Source organism: Phocoena sinus, chromosome 17, assembly GCF_008692025.1.
Source record: "Phocoena sinus isolate mPhoSin1 chromosome 17, mPhoSin1.pri, whole genome shotgun sequence".
NCBI lineage: Eukaryota > Metazoa > Chordata > Mammalia > Artiodactyla > Phocoenidae > Phocoena > Phocoena sinus.
Genome location: NC_045779.1, coordinates 8,233,369 through 8,253,275, shown reverse-complemented (window position 1 = coordinate 8,253,275; position 19,907 = coordinate 8,233,369). Strand labels below are relative to the sequence as shown.

The 19,907-nt window shown below is 44.6% G+C and overlaps 1 protein-coding gene and 1 long non-coding RNA gene across 2 annotated transcripts in view; one reads left to right on the top strand and one right to left on the bottom strand.

The window, feature by feature from the left end:
- The window catches only part of CLVS1 (clavesin 1), a 226,541-nt gene that overhangs the window by 122,260 nt on the left and 84,374 nt on the right, over positions 1-19,907 (bottom strand). Inside the window, exon 5 of the mRNA XM_032609816.1 lies at positions 17,868-18,496. Coding sequence (XP_032465707.1) covers positions 17,868-18,322 — 455 coding nt within the window. The 5' untranslated portion in view covers positions 18,323-18,496. The remainder of the gene's footprint in view (positions 1-17,867; positions 18,497-19,907) is intronic.
- The window catches only part of LOC116742337, a 124,020-nt gene that overhangs the window by 64,027 nt on the left and 40,086 nt on the right, over positions 1-19,907 (top strand). The window lies entirely within an intron of this gene.

Sequence of the window (19,907 nt, the reverse complement as noted above, 5' to 3'; positions counted from 1 at the left end):
CAAATCGAAAATCCGAAAATCCGTTAACTGAACTGAACACGCTCTTAGGGATTTCAAGTATTAAAAGATAAAAATCAGCATTTTTATGGCCACATTTATTATGTGGAGTGCAATCCTAAAGCATCGGGGGAAAAATGCCTTTGAAAGTATCTGAATGCCAAGTCTATTTTAAAAAGAACATCAGATTTGGAATTGCTAACCTAAATTCTTCTTCCTCCTTCACTTCAACAAATATCTGTTAGAGCGCTTATTTGTGTTAGATGATATGCTTGTTGCTGCAAAGAATATAAAAATTAACAGGACCTGGCTTCTGTGATACATTATTCAATAGTCACAAAGACCTCCCATCTCAGGAGACAGCTCCATTTGTAACGTGACTGGGCTGCACCCCTCAACCGGAAATAAGAGTCTCTTTCTGTACCTCTTTAAACCAGGCTGGTCACATGACTTGCTTTGACAAATAGAATGTGGAGAAGTAACATGTAAGTTCCAGGGTCTAGGTCTCAAGAGACCCTGTAACTTTTGCCCTTTCTCTCTTGGAACCCTGTAACCACTATAGAAGCCCAAGATGAAAGACTGCTTGGAGACAGAGGTCCAGCTTTCCAGCTGTCACAACTGAACCCAATTCACAGCTGACCCTGCAGCTGATGCAGGCATGTAAGTGAACCCAGGCAAAACCAGCAAAGAACTACACAGTCAAGCCACAGGATCATGAGAAATAATATATCGTTGTTTTAAGACACTAAATTTTGGTACAGTTTGCTATGCATAATAGACAGTAGATCCAAATTGATACTGGGAAATGGAGTTGTGCTGTACCAAAAACTTAAAACACGTGGCACTGGTTTTAGTTCTGGGTTGCAGGTGAAGGCTGAAAGGCAGTGAAACTGTTGTTAGCAAAGGCTGGAAGAGCAGTGAGGAAACTGCTATTAGAGACTGCAGAAAGCCAGTTTGTGTTATCGGTGATGGAACATTTGCAAGACCGTTTTCTGGGGTAATGTAGAGCACAGAAAATGTACCGAAAGAACTTGTGAATATGGCAAAAAGTTGAAAGTGTCAACTGGCACTTTTTGGTCATGTATGATAAATTATGTCAAAGGAGAGATGAACTAAAGAAGGAACTCTTCAGTATGAAAGACCCAGGATTTGTTGAGTTGGAAAATAAAATTAGTTCCTATTCTCAGTCTCTCCCGCTAGCAAACAATTCTCAGTGTAAGAGATGGCTTCAAAATAGAGACCAAATCAAGGCTGTGCCTGTTGGTACTTTGCTAAACCTCACAAAGATTTAAAATGGCGCCCAATAAGCACTTCCGGCTAGACACTTTCTGCCTGCTTATCGTTGGGCATGACATGGAATGGGGCTTTCGTGTAAGTCCATGGTAAGGGTAGGAGGAGACAGGCTCTGTTTACAGATGATATGATACTATATATATTAAAGACTCCACCAAAAACCTGTTAGAACTAATCAACGAATTCAGTAAATTTGCAGGATACAAACTCCATATACAAAAATCAATTGCATTTCTATACACTAACAATGAACTATCAGAAAGAGAAATTAAGAAAACAATCCCATTTACAGTAGCAGCAAAAACAAACACAGGAATAAATTTAACTAAGGAGGGGAAATATTTGTGCACTGGAATATAAAAGATGAAAGAAATTGAAGAAGACGCAAATAAATGGAAAGATATTCTATTCATGGATTAGAGTAATGTTTTTAAAATGTCCACACTACCAAAGCACTACCCAGTCTACAGATTCAATGCAATCTCTAACAAAATTCCAATGGCATTTTTCACAGAACAAGAACAAACAATCCTACAGTTTGTAAGGAACCACAAAAGACCCCGAATAGCCAAAGAAATCATAAGTGAAAAGAACAAAACCAGAGGCATCACACTTCCTGGTTTCAAACTAATATTACAGAGCTATCACAATCAAGACAGTGTGGTTTTGGCATAGAACAGACACCAGAGAGAAAAAAAACAGATACCTATGAAGAAACATCAGATTGACAATACACTTTTTTAAGGCAACCAAAATGCAATTAATTAATATCTTCAAAGTGTTTAGGGAAAACAATATTTAATCTAGATCCATATACCCAGTTAAAATATTATTTAAGAGTAAAGAAGAAATTACATTTTCGTACACACAAAGGTGGGCTAAGAGAGTTTACTAGCCACAGCTACTCACTTCAGCAAGAAGGAAATAAATTCACAAAGAGGAGTCATGTGCAAGATTCAACAATGAGGGCTTCCCTGGTGGCGCAGTGGTTAAAAATCCGCCTGCTAATGCAGGGGACGTGAGTTCGAGACCCGGTCCGGGAAGATCCCACATGCCACGGAGCAACTAAGCTGGTGTGCCACAACTACTGAGACTGCACTCTAGAGCCCATGAGCCACAACTACTGAACCTGGGTGCCACAACTACTGAAGCCCATGAGCCCTAGAGCCCATGCTCCACAACAAGAGAAGCCACCGCAATGAGAAGCCCGCGCACCGCAACAAAGAGTAGCCCCCGCTCGCTGCAACTAGAGAAAGCCCACGTGCAGCAACAAAGACCCAACGCAGCCAAAAATTAATTAATTAATTAATTAATTTAAAAAAGATTCAACAATGAGCAAAGAAATTGGTAAAACACCTTGGAAAATTTGAACAGGCATTAATTGTCAAGTGATAACAATAACAATAACTCTGGGGTTGAATACATGGTAGGACTAAAACAATAGATAGCAGTGATTTTAAATATGGGGAAGTTCAGAGAGAAGTTAGAGCTTTCTTAAATTGAGACCCAGAGTGTTTACATGATTCGTCCAGGCTCAGGCAGCTAGTATGTGGTGGAGCTCTGACTCCCACTCAGGCAGTCCAGCCGCAGCTCTTGAGCTCTATATCATAGTGCTGCCCTGCTATCCAGTATAAGCCTGATTGTGTGTGTGTGTGTGTGTGTGTGTGTGTCTATGTGTGCAAAATGTACTTCAATTCTCAGTGTAAAAGTGGTTATAGCTCAGTGGGGGGATTGTGGATGATTTCCAATGTCCCAATACTTTACTGTCATGACTATCATCAGTGCTTACTCTTTTATTTTCCAGTTATATATATACATATGCATATGTATATATGTGTGTGTGTGTGTGTGTGTGTGTGTATGACTTTTTCAGATCCTATTCCATCGTAGGTTATTGCAAAATATTGAATATAGTTCCCTGTGCTCTGCCGTGGATCCTTGGTGTTTGTCTATTTCACGTATAACAGTAATGCTTCCTCTTACAGTCACACAGCCCTTCACGTTTAGGATAGAGCAACAGGCCCATTTGGCAGCCCTTCTGTAATACTATCCAAGTAGGGTCTTTGCTCCCCAGGGCATCACAGAACTGTATGCACAGGGAAACCAGTAAATCGAATGTGGGGTCCTTAAACAACTTTTGGCTGTGAGCCTCTTGAGAATCTGATGGAAGCTGGGTACCTTCTATACCAAATGCACATGTGTCTAAAATTTCAGGAGATTTACAGATTCCCAGTGGCCAAATGTAGACCAAAAGTCTCTGCCCTCAGGTTCAGAAGGAGCCAGGTAAATGTGTCTCACTTACCCAGCAGCTGCAATTACTTAGACCACTGTGGAAAACAAGGAAGAAGGCATCTCCCACGTTTCTCCCCGGCTAAGGTGTCTGTGAGCCCATGAGGCTTTGCCAGTGTCCGTGTTCCTGTCCCCATCCCTGGGTGAACAGACCAAAGCAGTATAAATTTAAATCTATAAATATAAAACTTATTATTTGGTCATGGTGGTGGGGTCAGGGTCCTATGACACATGAGAAGGGGGTGGCAGCTCAAGTGAGGAGACCAAAGGGAGTGGGCCCAGGGACAATGCTCTTTGGATCCCCACTGCCTCAGAGTAGGTGTTCAGGAAAGACACAGGATGTAGTAAAAGATAAACAGAGAGCTAAGCTACTTTATGTTGCCCAGTATATTCTTGATGAGAGACAAAAGCTTGCATTTAATAGCTAGAAAAATCTAAACATAAAAATATAAAGGATAGTCACCACTTTGGTAAAAACAGGTTTAGTCCAAGTGTAAATGAAAACAGGTCCTTTTCTGTTAGGCTGGGCCAATATTATAGAGAAGAAAGACACACAAGTCAGAGGGGGGTGTAGTATGTGAATCCAAGATGGGAAACACCTTGGAAGAAAAACTGCCCAGGTTTTCCATCTTGCACAGTTCCAGATAGAATCTGCGTCAGAAGGCGCTTCAGGCCCTGCCTGCTGGTGCGTTGGGCAGGACTGTATTTCTGAGCATACAGATGAGATGCCGTAAAGCTCATGCACTGCTGCAGCTCATTTACGTTATTTCTTGGGATTCCCCATAGATCTTCACCCAAAGCATACAATTCAACAAGCTCAGTTTTCTGGTTTCCTAATCCACAGAAAATGAGGAGAAAGGGTTTTGAAGCAAGCCCACTAACGATAGCCAATTAATAGCTAAGAGGAGAAAGGGGTACTAAAAACAAAACAAAAGAATTAGAAAGTGCACATAGCGTGGCAGTCTGGGCCATGTAGCGTGGGAACAAAGCCCATATGTTCCAAGAATCCTCATCACAATAGTTATTTCACAGCCCAGGGCACGGTAACTTATATTTACTGTTGTCAACATTTGTCATTTTATTTATTTATTTTTTTTTTGCGGTATGCGGGCCTCTCGCTGTTGTGGCCTCTCCCATTGCGGAGCACAGGCTCCAGACGCGCAGGCTCAGCGGCCGTGGCTCACGGGCCCAGCCGCTCCGCGGCACGTGGGATCTTCCCGGACCGGGGCACGAACCCGCGTCCCCTGCATCGGCAGGCGGACTCTCAACCACTGCGCCACCAGGGAAGCCCCTCATTTCAAAAAAGTATTACACTATATTTGACAAGGGTAGGCAGTACATAATGCATTCTAAGGTGGTTTTTGTAAAAAAAAACACAACTGTATAAAATAAAATTTTTAAATTGGCTTCTAAAAAGCAACCCTCAACTATCTGAAGATTTAACTTCTCTGGATAGGATACCCTCTTCCCTTACGAAGCTATAAGGTAAATGAGGCATTGCAGTATTATTCTGGGGGGTTTCACAGATCAAATATCAAACTGAAATACTCTAGCTGTGGTGGTGTGATCTACTAATCAATATGCATGCTATAAAATTATATGATGGATTAACTCATCAGAAACTCGTGAGGAAACGCGCGATCGACATCAGCCACACAAACCTGTCAGACTGAGGAGGATCCAGAGTAGAAATAAGACGCCGCTCGCAAAGAATGAGACGGGGAGTCGGGTTTCCGCTCCCTGAGCTCTGCAGGGAAGGAAGTACCCTGGACAGTGGGCGCTTCTATAACACGAAACCTTCTCTCAACTCGGTCTTAGGTACAATGACACGCACGGAATACAGAACGTAAGAACTGAGAGAAAACCACACAAGTCATCTACTTCCACATCCTTATTAGGCGAGGAAATCAGCACCTGAGCTCATCGCACAGTGGGTGGAGCCACCACGGACCCCGCAGTAGTGACTCCCGTCCCACGTCCTGGTTGTTCCTGCTGCTTCTAGGACATTCTCTGTCCCCATTACGTCATGCTGAGGATCACTGGGAAGGCGGTAGACAGAGCATCCTCATCTCTTCCTCCTTCACTCTCAAGTTCAACTGCACACAACTCCGGTCCCCTTAACAAGAATATTGTCATTGGGGAGAGTCTACAAAGAGCTTCTCCCCTCTGGACTTTCCAATGTTCCAAACTTCCCCCCGGCAGTCAAGAGGGAGGGCTATTCTGTACCTGTGGGTACCAAGGAGAAAAAGACGCAGCCTCCTGCCTCCAGAAGCTTCCTGAAGCATGGAGAAGTGTGCAGCAAAGAAGATGAGTGTGACAGGCATTCAGGGAAGAACAAAGGAAGAGATCGGTGCTGCCCCAGCCGTGGACAAAGCTTCTTAGTGTGGAGAAGAGCTTTGAAAGAGGAGTAGGGCTTGATCTGGCCTCAAGCATAAAGCCCAGGTTCCTTGTGGCAAGCAAGGCCTTTCATTCCTGGCCTCTGCTTACCTCCTGAGCCACATCTCTCTCCATGTGAGCCCTTATAGTCTATGCTCAATGGGACCAACTGAGGCTCTTTCAACAAGGCTAGCTCTCTCTTCTTTCCTGGATCCCTGTACTCTGTGGTCTTTTTGCCTCAAAAGGCCCCCCTCATATTCCTCCCCTCTACCTGCTCAGTCGTCCCTCTCCTTCAAGTCAGATAATGGCTTCAGGAAAATTTCTCTGAGGCCCCAGCTTCCCAGTGGGTTAGATGCCTCTTGTCTGTGCTCCTGTAGGGCCCATGCTCACCTCATCATGGAAATGAAAACTAAATAGTAGGCACTAGGTAAGCAAAGGTGGGAAAGAGCTTCAATGAGTGAGGAGGGGGGAAGGGGGAGAGGAGGCTTACTCAGGTGGAAGATGTCCTTTGGATAAGGAAAGTAATGCCAGATTCTTAAGGTTTTCTATGGCAAAATGTGTGGCAAAGAGACTGAAATCAGTTTGTTAGGGAGCCCTTAAGGATTCCCGAGCAGGGAATTTGTAATAAATTGTGAGTAATCAGAGATTAGGTGACACAATCCCCAGAAGCAGACCCCAGACATAACCGGGTATCATGAAGAAGGAGAAAGAGAAATACTCAGAATCAAACCACCAGCCAGTCTTGTGATTTTGTCCAGATTAAACACCTTCTATTTAAAATGAAGATAATAATTCACCTTCATAAATTGTTGGGAGGATTAAATTAACAACGTGGCACAGGAGATGCCCATTGCCTGGGAAGCATTACTAATATTAGCACACTCTTAGCCAGGAAGACACTGGGTGTTACTTGCGGCAGTGCCAGATTTGAAATTAGATTCGGAGACACTCAGCAGGGAGTATTAGAGATGGGGAAGAAATAGAGGCAAAGAGAAGAGAAAAATGATGAGAAACGAAAAGAGAATTTGCAAAGAAAAAACAACACATCACTTATAAACCCTCACAACAAAATTTACCTTCTCTTTATTTTCCTGTCTGATGCTATGTTTCTCAGTATAGTGGCAATAACTTCTGCTGCTTTATAGGACTCAGAATAAATGGCTTCTGAGCTTGATTTACAACCTCGGCAAAGTGTAGGCATTTAATCATCCCCAGCAGCTATTTAAGGTTCCGTATATCACCGTTCAGGAGCGATTATCTAGGAACCATATAAGGGCAGGAGAGCTGGGCGCTGGTGCTAGGACTGAGGTTCAGGGCTCAGGCACTGGGGGGTTTCCTTGGAAGCTCTACAGTGTGTTTCTTGTAAAGGGATCAAAAGATGCTTCCCGGCTGATTGAGAACCGGGGAAAGCAGCGAACTGCCCAGAAGAGCTTCAGATCATACGAGAAAAGGCCCCATAGCTCACAATGCACTCGTTCAGGAAGTCAGCTACGCCCTTGAGAAAACCTCACACTGAACGCAGCACACAGACAGCGCCGTGATTAAAAACGCCCTTTCTCCGTGCCCTCTTTTACTACCGCTGGCCTTTTAAAGAGCAGACCCAGGCTGTGCCCCCCACTGGAGCAGCATTTCAAGTTGAGTAAGTAAGCAAAGCTCTGGGTCGGCTGCTTTATCCAGGCCACGCTCCAGGCAGGAGGAATTTATTCTTAAACCCTCAAATTTCCAGGCTTCAGAGGAGACTTCCTTATCTACAAAGTAATGAGTGTCATGTCTTTTAAACTCCTGGGTTTGTAAGTGAGAATTTGCGAGGAGCAGGTGGCCTGGAAAGATATGCTGTCAGTGAAAGCTTGCTCTCCTGGTTCCCCTCCTGCTGCAAGCCTGCCCGGCCTTTGTAACAATGTTACAGGAGCTGTGTGACATCCGACAGCTCCCTGAGGGGCAGCCACCCAGTTAGGCAGGAGCGTGCACTGCTGTGTTATCTCAGAGCAGAGACGCCACTGCTCTGCCTTCCATTCAATCCACACGGGAGATGCTTCTAACGGGCATGCTTTCAAGGACCTGAGCTCAATCGGAGGGGATGTTGACAGTGGGCAGAAAGCAGCTGAGCCCTGGACTAAGCAGAATTAGAGTGTGAGTGCTGAAGAATGTCTGACAAGGAGTTCTTATGGAGGAAGAGGAGGATTTAAAAGAAATATTTGAGGAACTATTTGACTAACCCACGTGGCGAGCCATACACTCATCCAGCAGGTTGAGGAAGCAGAGTAAACTCTTCTAGCTTCATTTCCGCATCAATCACCAGCTTTTTAGAAGCACGTAACAGAGCACGTCCATCTTATAAGGTCTTTAAACCGAATGAGAAATTGTATCTTGGGCATTTTACATTAGATCGACGTGGGAAAACCACCTGAATGATGGAAGAAAGGACATGGCTGTCTGTGTGAGACCCCTTCCTACCTAGCACCTCATTTAACCCTCACAGCTCTACCAAGGACACACGATTATTACCAGACAGTGAGGAAACCGAAGGTTAGAGGAGTTATGTATCTCGCCAAGGTCACAGAGCTGGTAAGCTGTGGAGCTGGGGTTCTGTTTGCCAACTGAAAGCTGACTCATCTTAGTGGAAGGAACAGGTAGGCAAAGATGACATTTTCGATCACTATCTTAGATCACACTCGTACTAGGACCACTTTCTGTGACATATTCCAAGCAGTATCCAGATTGGGCTGGGGTTTTTAAAAAGTCAAAGTTGTTTTTGTTGTTACTCTTATTATGACCAAATAATTAGGGTGGAGATTGGACAGGCTCTTCAACATTTGATTTGCCAGGTTTCTATGAGATTGGAGTACGTGGCAACAGGATTTCCCTGTTAAGCTATGAGAGTCTTTTCAAGTCTTTGGGACCTTGAGCGACCAAGAGAGACTTGCTCACTCATACCTTGCTGAGAGCCCTCCAGAGTGTCTGATCGAATGGCCCCCAAGTTTGGCAAATGGGTTCTAGTGGTGAGCTATACAGAACGGTATTTGAACTATGGAGTTAGGTCCGAGATCCAGCTCATTTTAGCCATGTACCAGCTGTGTGACCTTGGATGGGTCACCTAACCTCTCTGAGTCTCAATCTCATCACCTGCAAAATAAGGATATGAATAGTGACTACCTAAGAGCATTACTGCCTGCCGCAAGGTAAGCGCTCAACACTGTCTGATTTTGTGGTTGTAATACTCTCCTTCTCCTCGGTTCAACTTTGCCCATTGCCATGGTCACAACAATTGGAAAACTAATCACTCCCAGAACGATGCTGGGAATGTTTCTGTAGGAAGAACAGAGAGCTAGACCTTTTCCTGAACCTGCCTCGATAGGGCCTGGGACTGGGGAGGAGGGTTGCCTCATGGCCCTGGTGAGAAGCACAAAGTCCACCTGACTTGCCTCCCCCTTGGCTACCCAACATTCAGCACTGACATTTTGGAAATCTGGCCCCTCGTTCACAAGTTCTTATACTTAGGACAGTAAAACTGAACGAGGTGTAGACCCCCCGCTGCTTGTAAAAAGCTCTTTTATTTTCTTAGATTCCATATATATGTGTTAGCATACAGTATTTGTCTTTCTGACTTACTTCACTCTGTATGACAGACTCTAGGTCCATCCACCTCACTACAAATAACTCAGTTTCATGGCATGGCACAGGGAGATCAGCTTGGTGCTTTGTGACCACCTAGAGGGGTGGGATAGGGAGGGTGGGAGGGAGGGAGACGCAAGAGGGAAGGGATGTGGGGGTATATGTATAACTGATTCACTTTGTTATAAAGCAGAACCTAACACACCATTGTAAAGCAATTATACTCCAATAAATAAAGTTGTTAAAAAAAAAAAAAGCTCTTTTATGCTCTTGCAAAAGCTAAAGGTGAACCTCCATCAAGTGGCTTATTTATAGTCTGAAGACTTACATCCCACCCACTAGCTCAGGGTTTTACTCAGAAGAGAAAACCCACTTAATGCGCATCTCCCACCACCGTGCTGTCGAGACGCAGGCCACGCCAGCCCTTTGGAGGCTGCCACAGCTCAGCAATAACCGGTGACGTCTGAAGGAGCTGGATCGCCAGCATATCCTTTAGCTCCATCACGTCTGGCATGAGGCGACGAGGAGAAGCTGAATGCCTGTCCAGAAAAAAGTGTGAGTGGGAAAGCGCCCGGTCCCTGAGAGCAGATAGATCCTCGGTTGATTTCTTCGTTGCAAAGTAAACATGGCAGTGTCCTTGCTCTCAGAATTGTGACAGCAGGAAGGTCAAGTACCCTAGTATCATTCATCTTCCTGTCGTTTCACACCTGAAGGGACTGGGAGGGGGGCCGGGGGGGCTTGTGTGAGATGCCATTCTGGGATGCGGAGCTCCTTTGGACCTTCAGGAACTCACCCAGAGCTGGCCAACTCTAACTGTTCAGCGCGACTCTGGAGTGCATGGAGGAACGAGTGAACCTTGGATTCATCCCGCTAAACAATAGCAAGTTTTACAGTAGATAATTACACTATAAAATGGTTAACAGGGCTTGTTTCCATACACTGAACGCTAATGGTGTGTCAAAGACTCCGCCAAGGTCTTCCCTGGTGGCGCAGTGGTTGAGAGTCCGCCTGCCGATGCAGGGGACACAGGTTCGTGCCCCGGTCCGGGAAGATCCCACATGCCGCAGAGCGGCTGGGCCCGTGAGCCATGGCCGCTGAGCCTGCGCGTCCAGAGCCTGTGCTCCGCAACGGGAGAGGCCGCAACAGTGAGAGGCCCGCGTACCGCAGAAAAAAAAAAAGGCTCCGCCAAGTGCTTTGCCTGTATTATCTCGGATCCTCACAGCAATCTTAGCTAGGGTTACTGCCAGGTCCCATTTGAGAAAGCCGAAAACTTAAAGAGCTACATCACCCAGAGTCACATAGCTCACAAGTGGTAACGCTGGGATTGAACCATACTCTTAATCACTGGTCCCTAACCTATGGACCCAATTCTCATAAGTACCATCTCATGAGGAGTCAATAAACTGCACATGGGCCCTAGTATTTTCTGCAGCCTGAATACATTACAGGCCCAGCTCTTATGTATAGTTATTTTTCAAGTGTTACGCTACTGCATTTAACAAAATACTAACCACATAGTTAAAAAGAGACTAGCAAGTCTTGTCTGTTGTTCAGCACCCCACCCATCTTCTTATTTGCTCAAACTGAAGTGATGGGTCCCTCTCCACTCCCTTTCTTCCCACTCTTATTAGGGCCCTCCCCATTGAGCCTCCAGATTCATCTCAACTTCTGGTGCACCCAACTTGCAATGCTCATCCTTCACTGTCTGAGCCCCACGGGAACTCACGAGGAATGGCTTTGTTGTTTACACCGAGACACCCTGGGCTTCTTGGCTAGGAGAGGGAGCTGAAAGGAGGCTGTGAAAAATCTTGCATTTGGACCCCAGGGCTGCTTTGCCACTTAGCAACACACCAGTGATTCAGATTTTGATTGTAAGAAGCTCTGGAAGCTTTGAGTTCAGGGTAGGAATGAGACCATAGCTAGGGTTTCATGGGAAGGCATAGTCCTTCTATTCAGACAGACAGGAGAAGCATTTCATCTCTTTTATAGATTACCTACACACATAACATAGATCCTTGCAGGACTATGGTAGGAATTAGAAATTATATGTATCAAACACTTGGCACAAAGGCAATTAACAAAGGGTGTTGTTGACATTGATGTTAGGACGTTTTTAGACACGCCCCATCAGGGGTTCTCACAGTGGGTTCGGCTCCCCTAAGGGCTTTGGAAATATGAAGGTGGTCGTTCAGGTGATGACGGCACCTGGGACAGGGGATGCTAGACATTCCCAATGCTGGACACAGTCCTGCCCATTAAGAGCTAAGCAAATGCCAGTTGTGCTTCCTTTGAGAATCTCTGCTCTTAAATCTTAGATCCTCTCCACTGTGGTCGTCTTCATCTACACCCTTGTCTACCACCAGGAAATCCACTTCCAGCCTTTGAGAAGCTCCGTGGATATTCTGAAATATCTAATCACTCAGGAGCTGAGCAGTGAGCTCCAAGTGTCTTTGCAATGAGCTTGGAATTGGGAGCCTTGAGTCTCAAGTTTTTCCGTTGACGAGTCATCATGCTCCGTGTTTAGAAAGTATCCTCTCCTCCCCAAACCTCTTCTTTGTTATTTGTAACTTAGTGATACTGAAACTCCTCAAATGGTTATGAGCATCACGTCAGAAAGCGTACGTGGAAATGCTTGGGAACCATAAGGTCCTAACAGCTGTACAAAATTATACACTGTAATATAACTGACTAGGAACCAACTTAAGGCTCTTCCCTGGAGAAATCTGATTGGCCTGAGCAATGCTGTGCTGAGCCATATTGGAACGCAAAGCACAAGGAGAACTCAATAATTCTTATCCTGCCTTCTTGAAAATTTGGATATTCTGTTCATCAGGAAGTTTTGTTTGCGTTAATTTTGATTCTAAAAAATATTTTATGACAATGTTATTTCCTTTGATTAATGAAGTGTTTCGGTGCCCCCTTCAATTTTGCATCCCAAGCAAATGCACCAACCCCTCACCCTTGTCCCAGCCCTGGGGCTGAAGCCGTGGCTCAGGCTCCCTTATCTTCAATCCAGATGGTTGTGCTTCAGTGCAAATCTTTTGTCCCTGGTTCTGTATCCTGGGGAAGGAGAGCCTACAGGATTCATTGCCTTCTTATAATAACTCTGTATACTCGAAGGTAGTAATCAAGCTGTCCATCAGCTGCCTTTTCTCTCCGCTGAATTACCCTAACGTGGCTCTTCCTTAGAATGCCTCAGCCTCCTCAAAGAACCAACTTTGCAACTAATTTTCCACCTGGCTGCTGATTTTTTTTTTTTTTTTTTTTGCGGTACGCGGGCCTCTCACTGTCGTGGCCTCTCCCGTTGCGGAGCACAGGCTCCGGACGCACAGGCTCAGCGGCCACGGCTCACAGGCCCAGCCGCTCCGCGGCACGTGGGATCTTCCCGGACCGGGGCATGAACCCGCGTCCCCTGCATCGGCAGGCGGACTCTCAACCACTGCGCCACCAGGGAAGCCCTGGCTGCTGATTTTTGAGCTTTCAGTTGTGGGAAAGAAACAATACACTGACAAAAGAATGTCCAGTGTAATTTTATATATTTTGATTTACAATGCATTTCCAATTGTTTTGTCCCCCATTAAAGTACTTGGGGACCAGCTGGTCTTGCACATGGCACCAACAGATACTATTGGAGTCTATTGTGGGGCTTGTATTACCTGGACTGCTCCCCGCCGATGCTTTTCTGATATCCTGAGACTATAGTAAACATAACAGGTAGGGACACTAAGACCAGGTGACTTCTTAGAGCCTGCCAGCCACAACTGAGCTACCATGGAGGACTTTGGAGCGTGGTGCTTGGGTCTTAGCTGTACTGTCTGTACTTTTCAGGAGGAGGCAAGTTAGTAATGGCATCAAATTCTGCTGCCCTTAGAAACAACATCTTGTGACCTGATATCCTAGACACTTGCCTGCTTTGAGGTTTTTTTCTTAAGAAAGAGCTGCCATTTATTGACTAGAGCTAATCTGTGATCATGGTCCTCCCCACTTCACAGGTGAGAAACTGAGGATAATAAGAATTTAAGCAACTTGCTCAGGATCCCATAGCTGGTTAGGAGGCGGCTGGAATTTGAAGCTGGCCATCTGGCTTCAGAGTTTGTGCATTTAATCACTAGCCTATTCTGCCCCTTGGACACCATCAACTAGAGTACTTGGGGTTAATCCTTGCAACAGCTCCACATGCCAGGTACTAGATCCATTTCCATTTGATAATACTGAGGCTCCAGAAAGTAAAATAACCTGACCAATTTTTAGCTCTTTTGTTAACTGAGCAAAATCCAGAAAAAAATAGACGAGTTCTTCTGTGCTCACATTTTCCCCTTGGTGGGAAGGGCATTCCTGGGCAAATCAGGCTGTGTGGCCCCATGCAAGTATGCAACTCATAAAGAAACAAGAAATAGACGTATTTTTTTATCAGATATTAGGGGACAAGTCGGGAATTCTTGCCAATGTTGTTAGGAATTTAGGTGAAAAAGATCAAAAGGCTCATTGAACAAGAGTGTTTCCTTAGGTCTCCGTTACACACCAGGCTCCGGAGCTGAAATGTACACTCTACTGAACCTGGAGGTGCCAGGTTCATTGTGTGAATGAGTAGATGGGTGCTGATGTAATCTAACTCGTTTCGGTCCAGCCCGGCAGCCTCAGGAAAGACAGAAGTCGGCTGAGGAGGCCAGTTTGTGCTCGGAGGCTCCTGTGCTCTGTGGGCACACCTAGCCCTGCACATGCCCCTGGAGGGTGGCACTTCTCATCACTCACTGTTCTGGGCTCTTACTCAGGCTGTCTGGGTCTAGATGAATGAGATTTACGTCGTTTTAATAAATATTAATAACCATTTTAATCTCAGTAAACCTTTTATATAAGGCGTTCAAATCACTTTCCAGTCATCTCGGGCTCCCCACGAGAGTCAAGTAATCATTCTGCAAAGCTGTGCTAACTCTTCAGCCCTTCAGGGTTCCATTAGGCTAGGTCTGTGTGACAGGGAACACTTCTGGGGAGAAAGCTAACAACTGTTGAGGATGGGCGAGGGGCAGCTCACACTCGTCGGCCCTCTGCTGTTCTCAAATATTGTACGCCTGTCTCTATTTTTAACTTATTTACCATCTGTGCTCTATTATATTTGTAGTGGGAGGTTTAATAGTGTTTGCGATAATACTAGAAGCTAACATTAGTTGTTCACCATGGGCCAAGCAATGCGCTGTGTACCTTAAATGCCTTGTTTCATTCAGTCCTCCCAACTACATCATTAGATAACCATCAAGAGGTTGCTTGTCCCAGGTCATATAACCAGTAAATCACATGACAGCATCCAGGTTCAAATTGAGGTTTGTTTGCTTCTAATCATCTTTGGCTATCAGTAAGATGGCCTTATCGTTCACCTTCTTGTTAAAGCCAAAGTGGTTTGGAACAAATAGTATTCTACAATTTGAAACAAACGGCCTCAAGTAGACCCAGCTTTGGGAGGGGTAGGAGGGGTGGAAGAAAGAGATTGTGTGTGTGTGTGTGTGTGTGTGTGTGTGAGAGAGAGAGAAGAAAGGATTACTTCAAAGAACCTAGTGAATCAGGAGCCTATAAAGTGAATTTTAAAATCCCTCTCCATCCATAGGATCAGGCTGAATGAGCTTCACATTCATGAGCCATTAGAGCTAGAAGATATCTCAGGGATTACCTAGTTCAAGCTTTTTATTTTACACCTGAGGAAACTGAGGACCAGAGACGTGAAGTAACTCTTTCAAGGTTATCTTAATCATAAAGATTTGAATTATTCCCTTAAAGGCTTGTTTCTTCTTGCTTCTTAACACATTTTGAGGTACATACAGACCAAAGACTAATACAAAACAAGATATTTCATGATGATTTATCTCCTCCTGTGTCAATCATCGCTTACTGGTGTTCTGTGCGTCATCCGTCTTAGCAGATACAAGTTCTCCAACACGTTCAACTAAAGCACAAAAAATGTTCATGTGCCCTTTTCGAGAGGACAGCTGTTCCCTCTAGTTTAAGACTCACGTCCTGTGTTGATGGTTTACGTCTCAAAAGGAATTCTCCTGTGGTAGATGGGAGTTAGCTGTCTATGTGTTTGCACCATAACTGGACAGTGGGTGGCCCAAGGGGTTGTTTGCTGGAGGGACCTTGTATTTTCATCGTGTTCATCATGTCCTTGTGCTTTGGCACAAGCCCTGGCACAAAGTCTACACTTGTCACATGTTTGTTGAGTGGATGATATATGCGAGAATGTAAAGACCTGGAAATCTTTCTCATCAGTAGAGCATTGTAACAAGAGGCTCATCCTTAATGCTTATGGAATAACAGAACAGAGGCATAGCAGGGCAGCCCAGGCCTAGGTGCAGACCGGAACAATCTCTAGACTGAGAGCGTTAAAACATTCAAATACCTTTTCAGGGTTAGATTGCTCTATTCCAGTTTATCAGCCAGAAAACAGCCAGTGGTCCCTAAGGTGTCCCATACTAATCACCATTTTTAGGAGGAGGAATAGTCATATGAGGCACTAAGGGGGCGCCCTAGAAATTCCTTTTTATTATATTTGGGGGAGGGGCTCTTTGGTATATTTTTAAAGTTAAACGTATGTTTCCCCAAACACCATAATTTCAGTATGATCCCCCTGTGAGAGCTCAAGCCACAGGTGAAGTTTTGGAGATTAATTCATGCATTCTTTTGCATTCAACATTTATTGCCTATTGGACCATGTGCCCAAGAGATAAATAGGAAAAAGTCACAGTCTCCTGCTCTTAAGGAACCTGCAGTCTTGGGAGGAGGGATAAGAAAGAACACACAAGCAAACACGCAATTACAGTAAAGCTAGGTTAAGATAACTTGCTCTCAAGTCAACCCCACTCTGTATTTCACTAGATGTGTGACACTGAATGAGTTCCTTAACTTCTCAAGACCTTGTGTCATCAAATGTAAAATAGGGATCATAGGAACACCCATCATGCAAAGTTCTTGAGTGGATTAAATGAGATAATATATGTACATATAAATGCTTAGCAGAGTATGTGGTATGTTTTCAAAAATATTAACTAAAATAACAGTGGTTCTTATACTCCAACTGTAACTACTTTAACGGAAATATGTGAGCAGAGGAAGGCACCTCACTGAAACAGGTTGGGATGGAAGGTAGGTAAAGACTACCTTCCCGAAGAACCATAGAGATAGGTGTGAGTCAGTAGGCAGGTTATGTCCAAGATGGTTGGACTTGGCATAAGAAATGGTTGATCCCTCCCTTAAGTAGCTGGTGGGGCAAGTCCAGGGGCTTGGAGGCATGTTGAAACCTCAGCTATTTAAGACAAGGCTTACACTTCCAACCAGAGAGCATGAAAAAGGGCAGAGGGTGAAGAAGAGCAGGAGATGCAGAAGGTGGATCATACAGAGCTTTACTTTACTTGGAAGACCCTGCAGGTCACTGAAGAATTTTAATGAGAGGAGCGACGTCACGGAATTTTGGAAGGGTTACTCTGATGATGGTAAAGACTACAATGGCTCAGAGGAGACTAGACCAGAGGCAGGGACTCCAGTCAGGAGGCTGTCTCAGTGATGCAGGTGAGAAAATAATGAGAAATTACACTAGGGCAGTAGCCATGGGGGCAAAGAGAGTGAAGAGATTTGAGGTGGTTTTAAGAAGAAAGGGGTAGCACTTGGCAATTAATTGGATGTGAGCAGCAAGGGCAAAGGAGTGGTCCAGGAAGACACCCAGATTTCTGGCTCGAGAGACTGGAGGGATGGAAGAGCGGGGAGAGTGGGAAAGATGCTGCACTCACTTGGGACATGTTGAGTTTGCGGTTCTTTATAGGACTTTGCGGGAGAAATGGCTGGCAGGCATTTGGATGGGAAGGTCTGGCACGCAGAAGAAAGGTCAGATACTAAAGTCATGGAGAGGATCCAAGAAATTAGTTCATGTGTTAAAAACACTTGACTTAAAGCCATCTACTGAATCCATTTTTGTTGTTGTTAAAGATGAGAACCCTAAAGACAGAATATATGGTTCTCCTAGAAGACCAGATTTCAATTTTATTAAAACAAATGACCCACTTTGATGAATAGAATAACTTCTGAGGTCTCTTACAATTCTAAAACTGTGATTCTTTTGTTCCAAAACATTGCTGTGGATCTGTAATCACCTATTGATGACAGTAAAAGACCTGTGGCCTTAAAATTCTCTTTGTGGACGTGTAGAATATATACTTTTAAATAAGAGCCCGTGACCTGTAAAGGCATACAGCCCCAAACATGCAGTGACAATGCTTATGAAAAAGAAAAAAACAAATAAAGACACTATCTACATTTACCTACTCTGATCCCAATTGGCTGCAAACAGCAGAAGAATCTTCCTGCCATAGTGATCGCGGTTTTCCAGCACTCCAGGGAACCCATCGATGAGGGCCCTCTTAATGCCAGGATCATCAGCCTTGAAGTTTTTGAACATGTCCAGGTTTAGCTGGCGGTACTGGAAGTACTGGGCCAGGAGTCTAAAGGCATCTGCTTGGTGAAACTTCCTGGCTCGGAGGAATCTCAGGATGAAGGCATCATCTGTGCGTAAAAATCCAATGTCAGGCCTGGTGATGACCATGTCCCTGACTTGCTGGATATCCTGGTGTAAAACGTCTGGGTTTTCATTCAGTTCTAGGCGAGCTTTCTCTATAGTCTCTGGGCTGAGTCCAGCCTGTAAATGGGTCATCTTGGCCAAATCTCCTTTCCAAGTGCTTAATTTCTGATATTTGGGAAGAAAAGAGACTGGTCCCATTCACGTGATGGTCTGCTGAAATTGTGGCCCATTCAACAGTTTTTTTTTCTACCAAGCTGCCACGGAAACAGACAAATAGAGGGTCTTCTTTCTGTTCCTGGAAAGCAGTAGGACATTCAGGTCCTATGTGGTGGCGGCCATCCCAAAGAGAAGCAAAAGCGAGGCCATTGCTTACTGCAAAACAAATGCACACAAGAGACACAAACAGAGATGATACAAAGAAAGTCTGGGTAAGTTAACTGGAACTCAGAAAAGCAGTATATTATGCTGCAGGTCTGATCAGAAGAATAAAGGGTATATTTTCTTTAAAAGAGGATACTTGGCCTAATTTTATTATTGACAACTTCAGTGTGTAATATGCAAGTATTTGCAATACGTTTAGGAAGTTTTTAGTTACATTGACTAGTTAACATGATAGCGTATGGTCAGATTAGTAATAGATTGCTTTTTTATGAATCACCCAAGAAGAGAGAAAAATCCTCCTCTGTTACCGCCTGCTTTATGGGGCCATTCACAGGCTTCCTATCCAGAGACATTATGGCCTCCCATTAGCTTCTTTTCTCCGTTTCTTTCACAGAAATATGCCCTCCCCCACCTGTTTTAAAGGCAGCCATTTGCAGCTTAACAATAAAAAGGGACTTTTAAAAGTCACCCTATTTTCACCCCACAGTACCTAATTACTCAAAACTAAACTCAGTAAACCGGAGCAGGGAGGAAAGGACAGGCTTATGGCTGGAAGTTTGACCTTCAGTCATCAAATTCAACAGCAGTGAGAAAGGGTCTCATGTGCGGACATTTACAAGTGGTTTTACTATTCTACTAAAGACAAAGGGACTTGAGGACTTCCCTGGTGGCGCAGTGGTTAAGAATCCGCCTGGCCAATGCAGGGGGCACGGGTTTGAGCCCTGGCCCGGGAAGATCCCACATGCCGTGGAGCAACTAAGCCCGTGTGCCACAACTACTGGGCCCGCATGCCACAGGTACTGAAGCCCGTGTGCCTAGAGCCTGTGCTCCACAACAAGAAAAGCCGCAACAATGAGAAGCCCGTGCACCACACAAAGACCCAACACAGCCAAAAATATAAATAAATAATAAATAAATTTATTTTTTTAAAAACAAAAGGCAGGGCTTCCCTGGTGGCGCAATGGTTGAGAGTCCGCCTGCCGATGCAGGGGACACGGGTTTGTGCCCCGGTCCGGGAGGATCCCACATGCCGCGGAGCGGCTGGGCCCGTGAGCCATGGCCACTGAGCCTGCGTGTCCGGAGCCTGTGCTCCGCAACGGGAGAGGCCACAACAGTGAGAGGTCCACGTAACGCAAAAAAAAAAAAAAAAAAAAAAAGGCAAGGGGACTTGAAACTCTTGGTTGTCTCCCTGGACCTAACCCAATATCCATATGGACTTAAAAGTCATTTTTTCGTATAACTTTTCTGTTGTCCTGAGATATTATTTTACTTATGATAATGATTGTTTTTTGTTTGTTTTGTTTTTCCCTTGGTGAAATAAATTTATTTATTTTTTATTTATTTTTTATTGAAGTATGGTTGAATTATAATGTAGTGGTAATTACTACTGTACAGCAAAGTG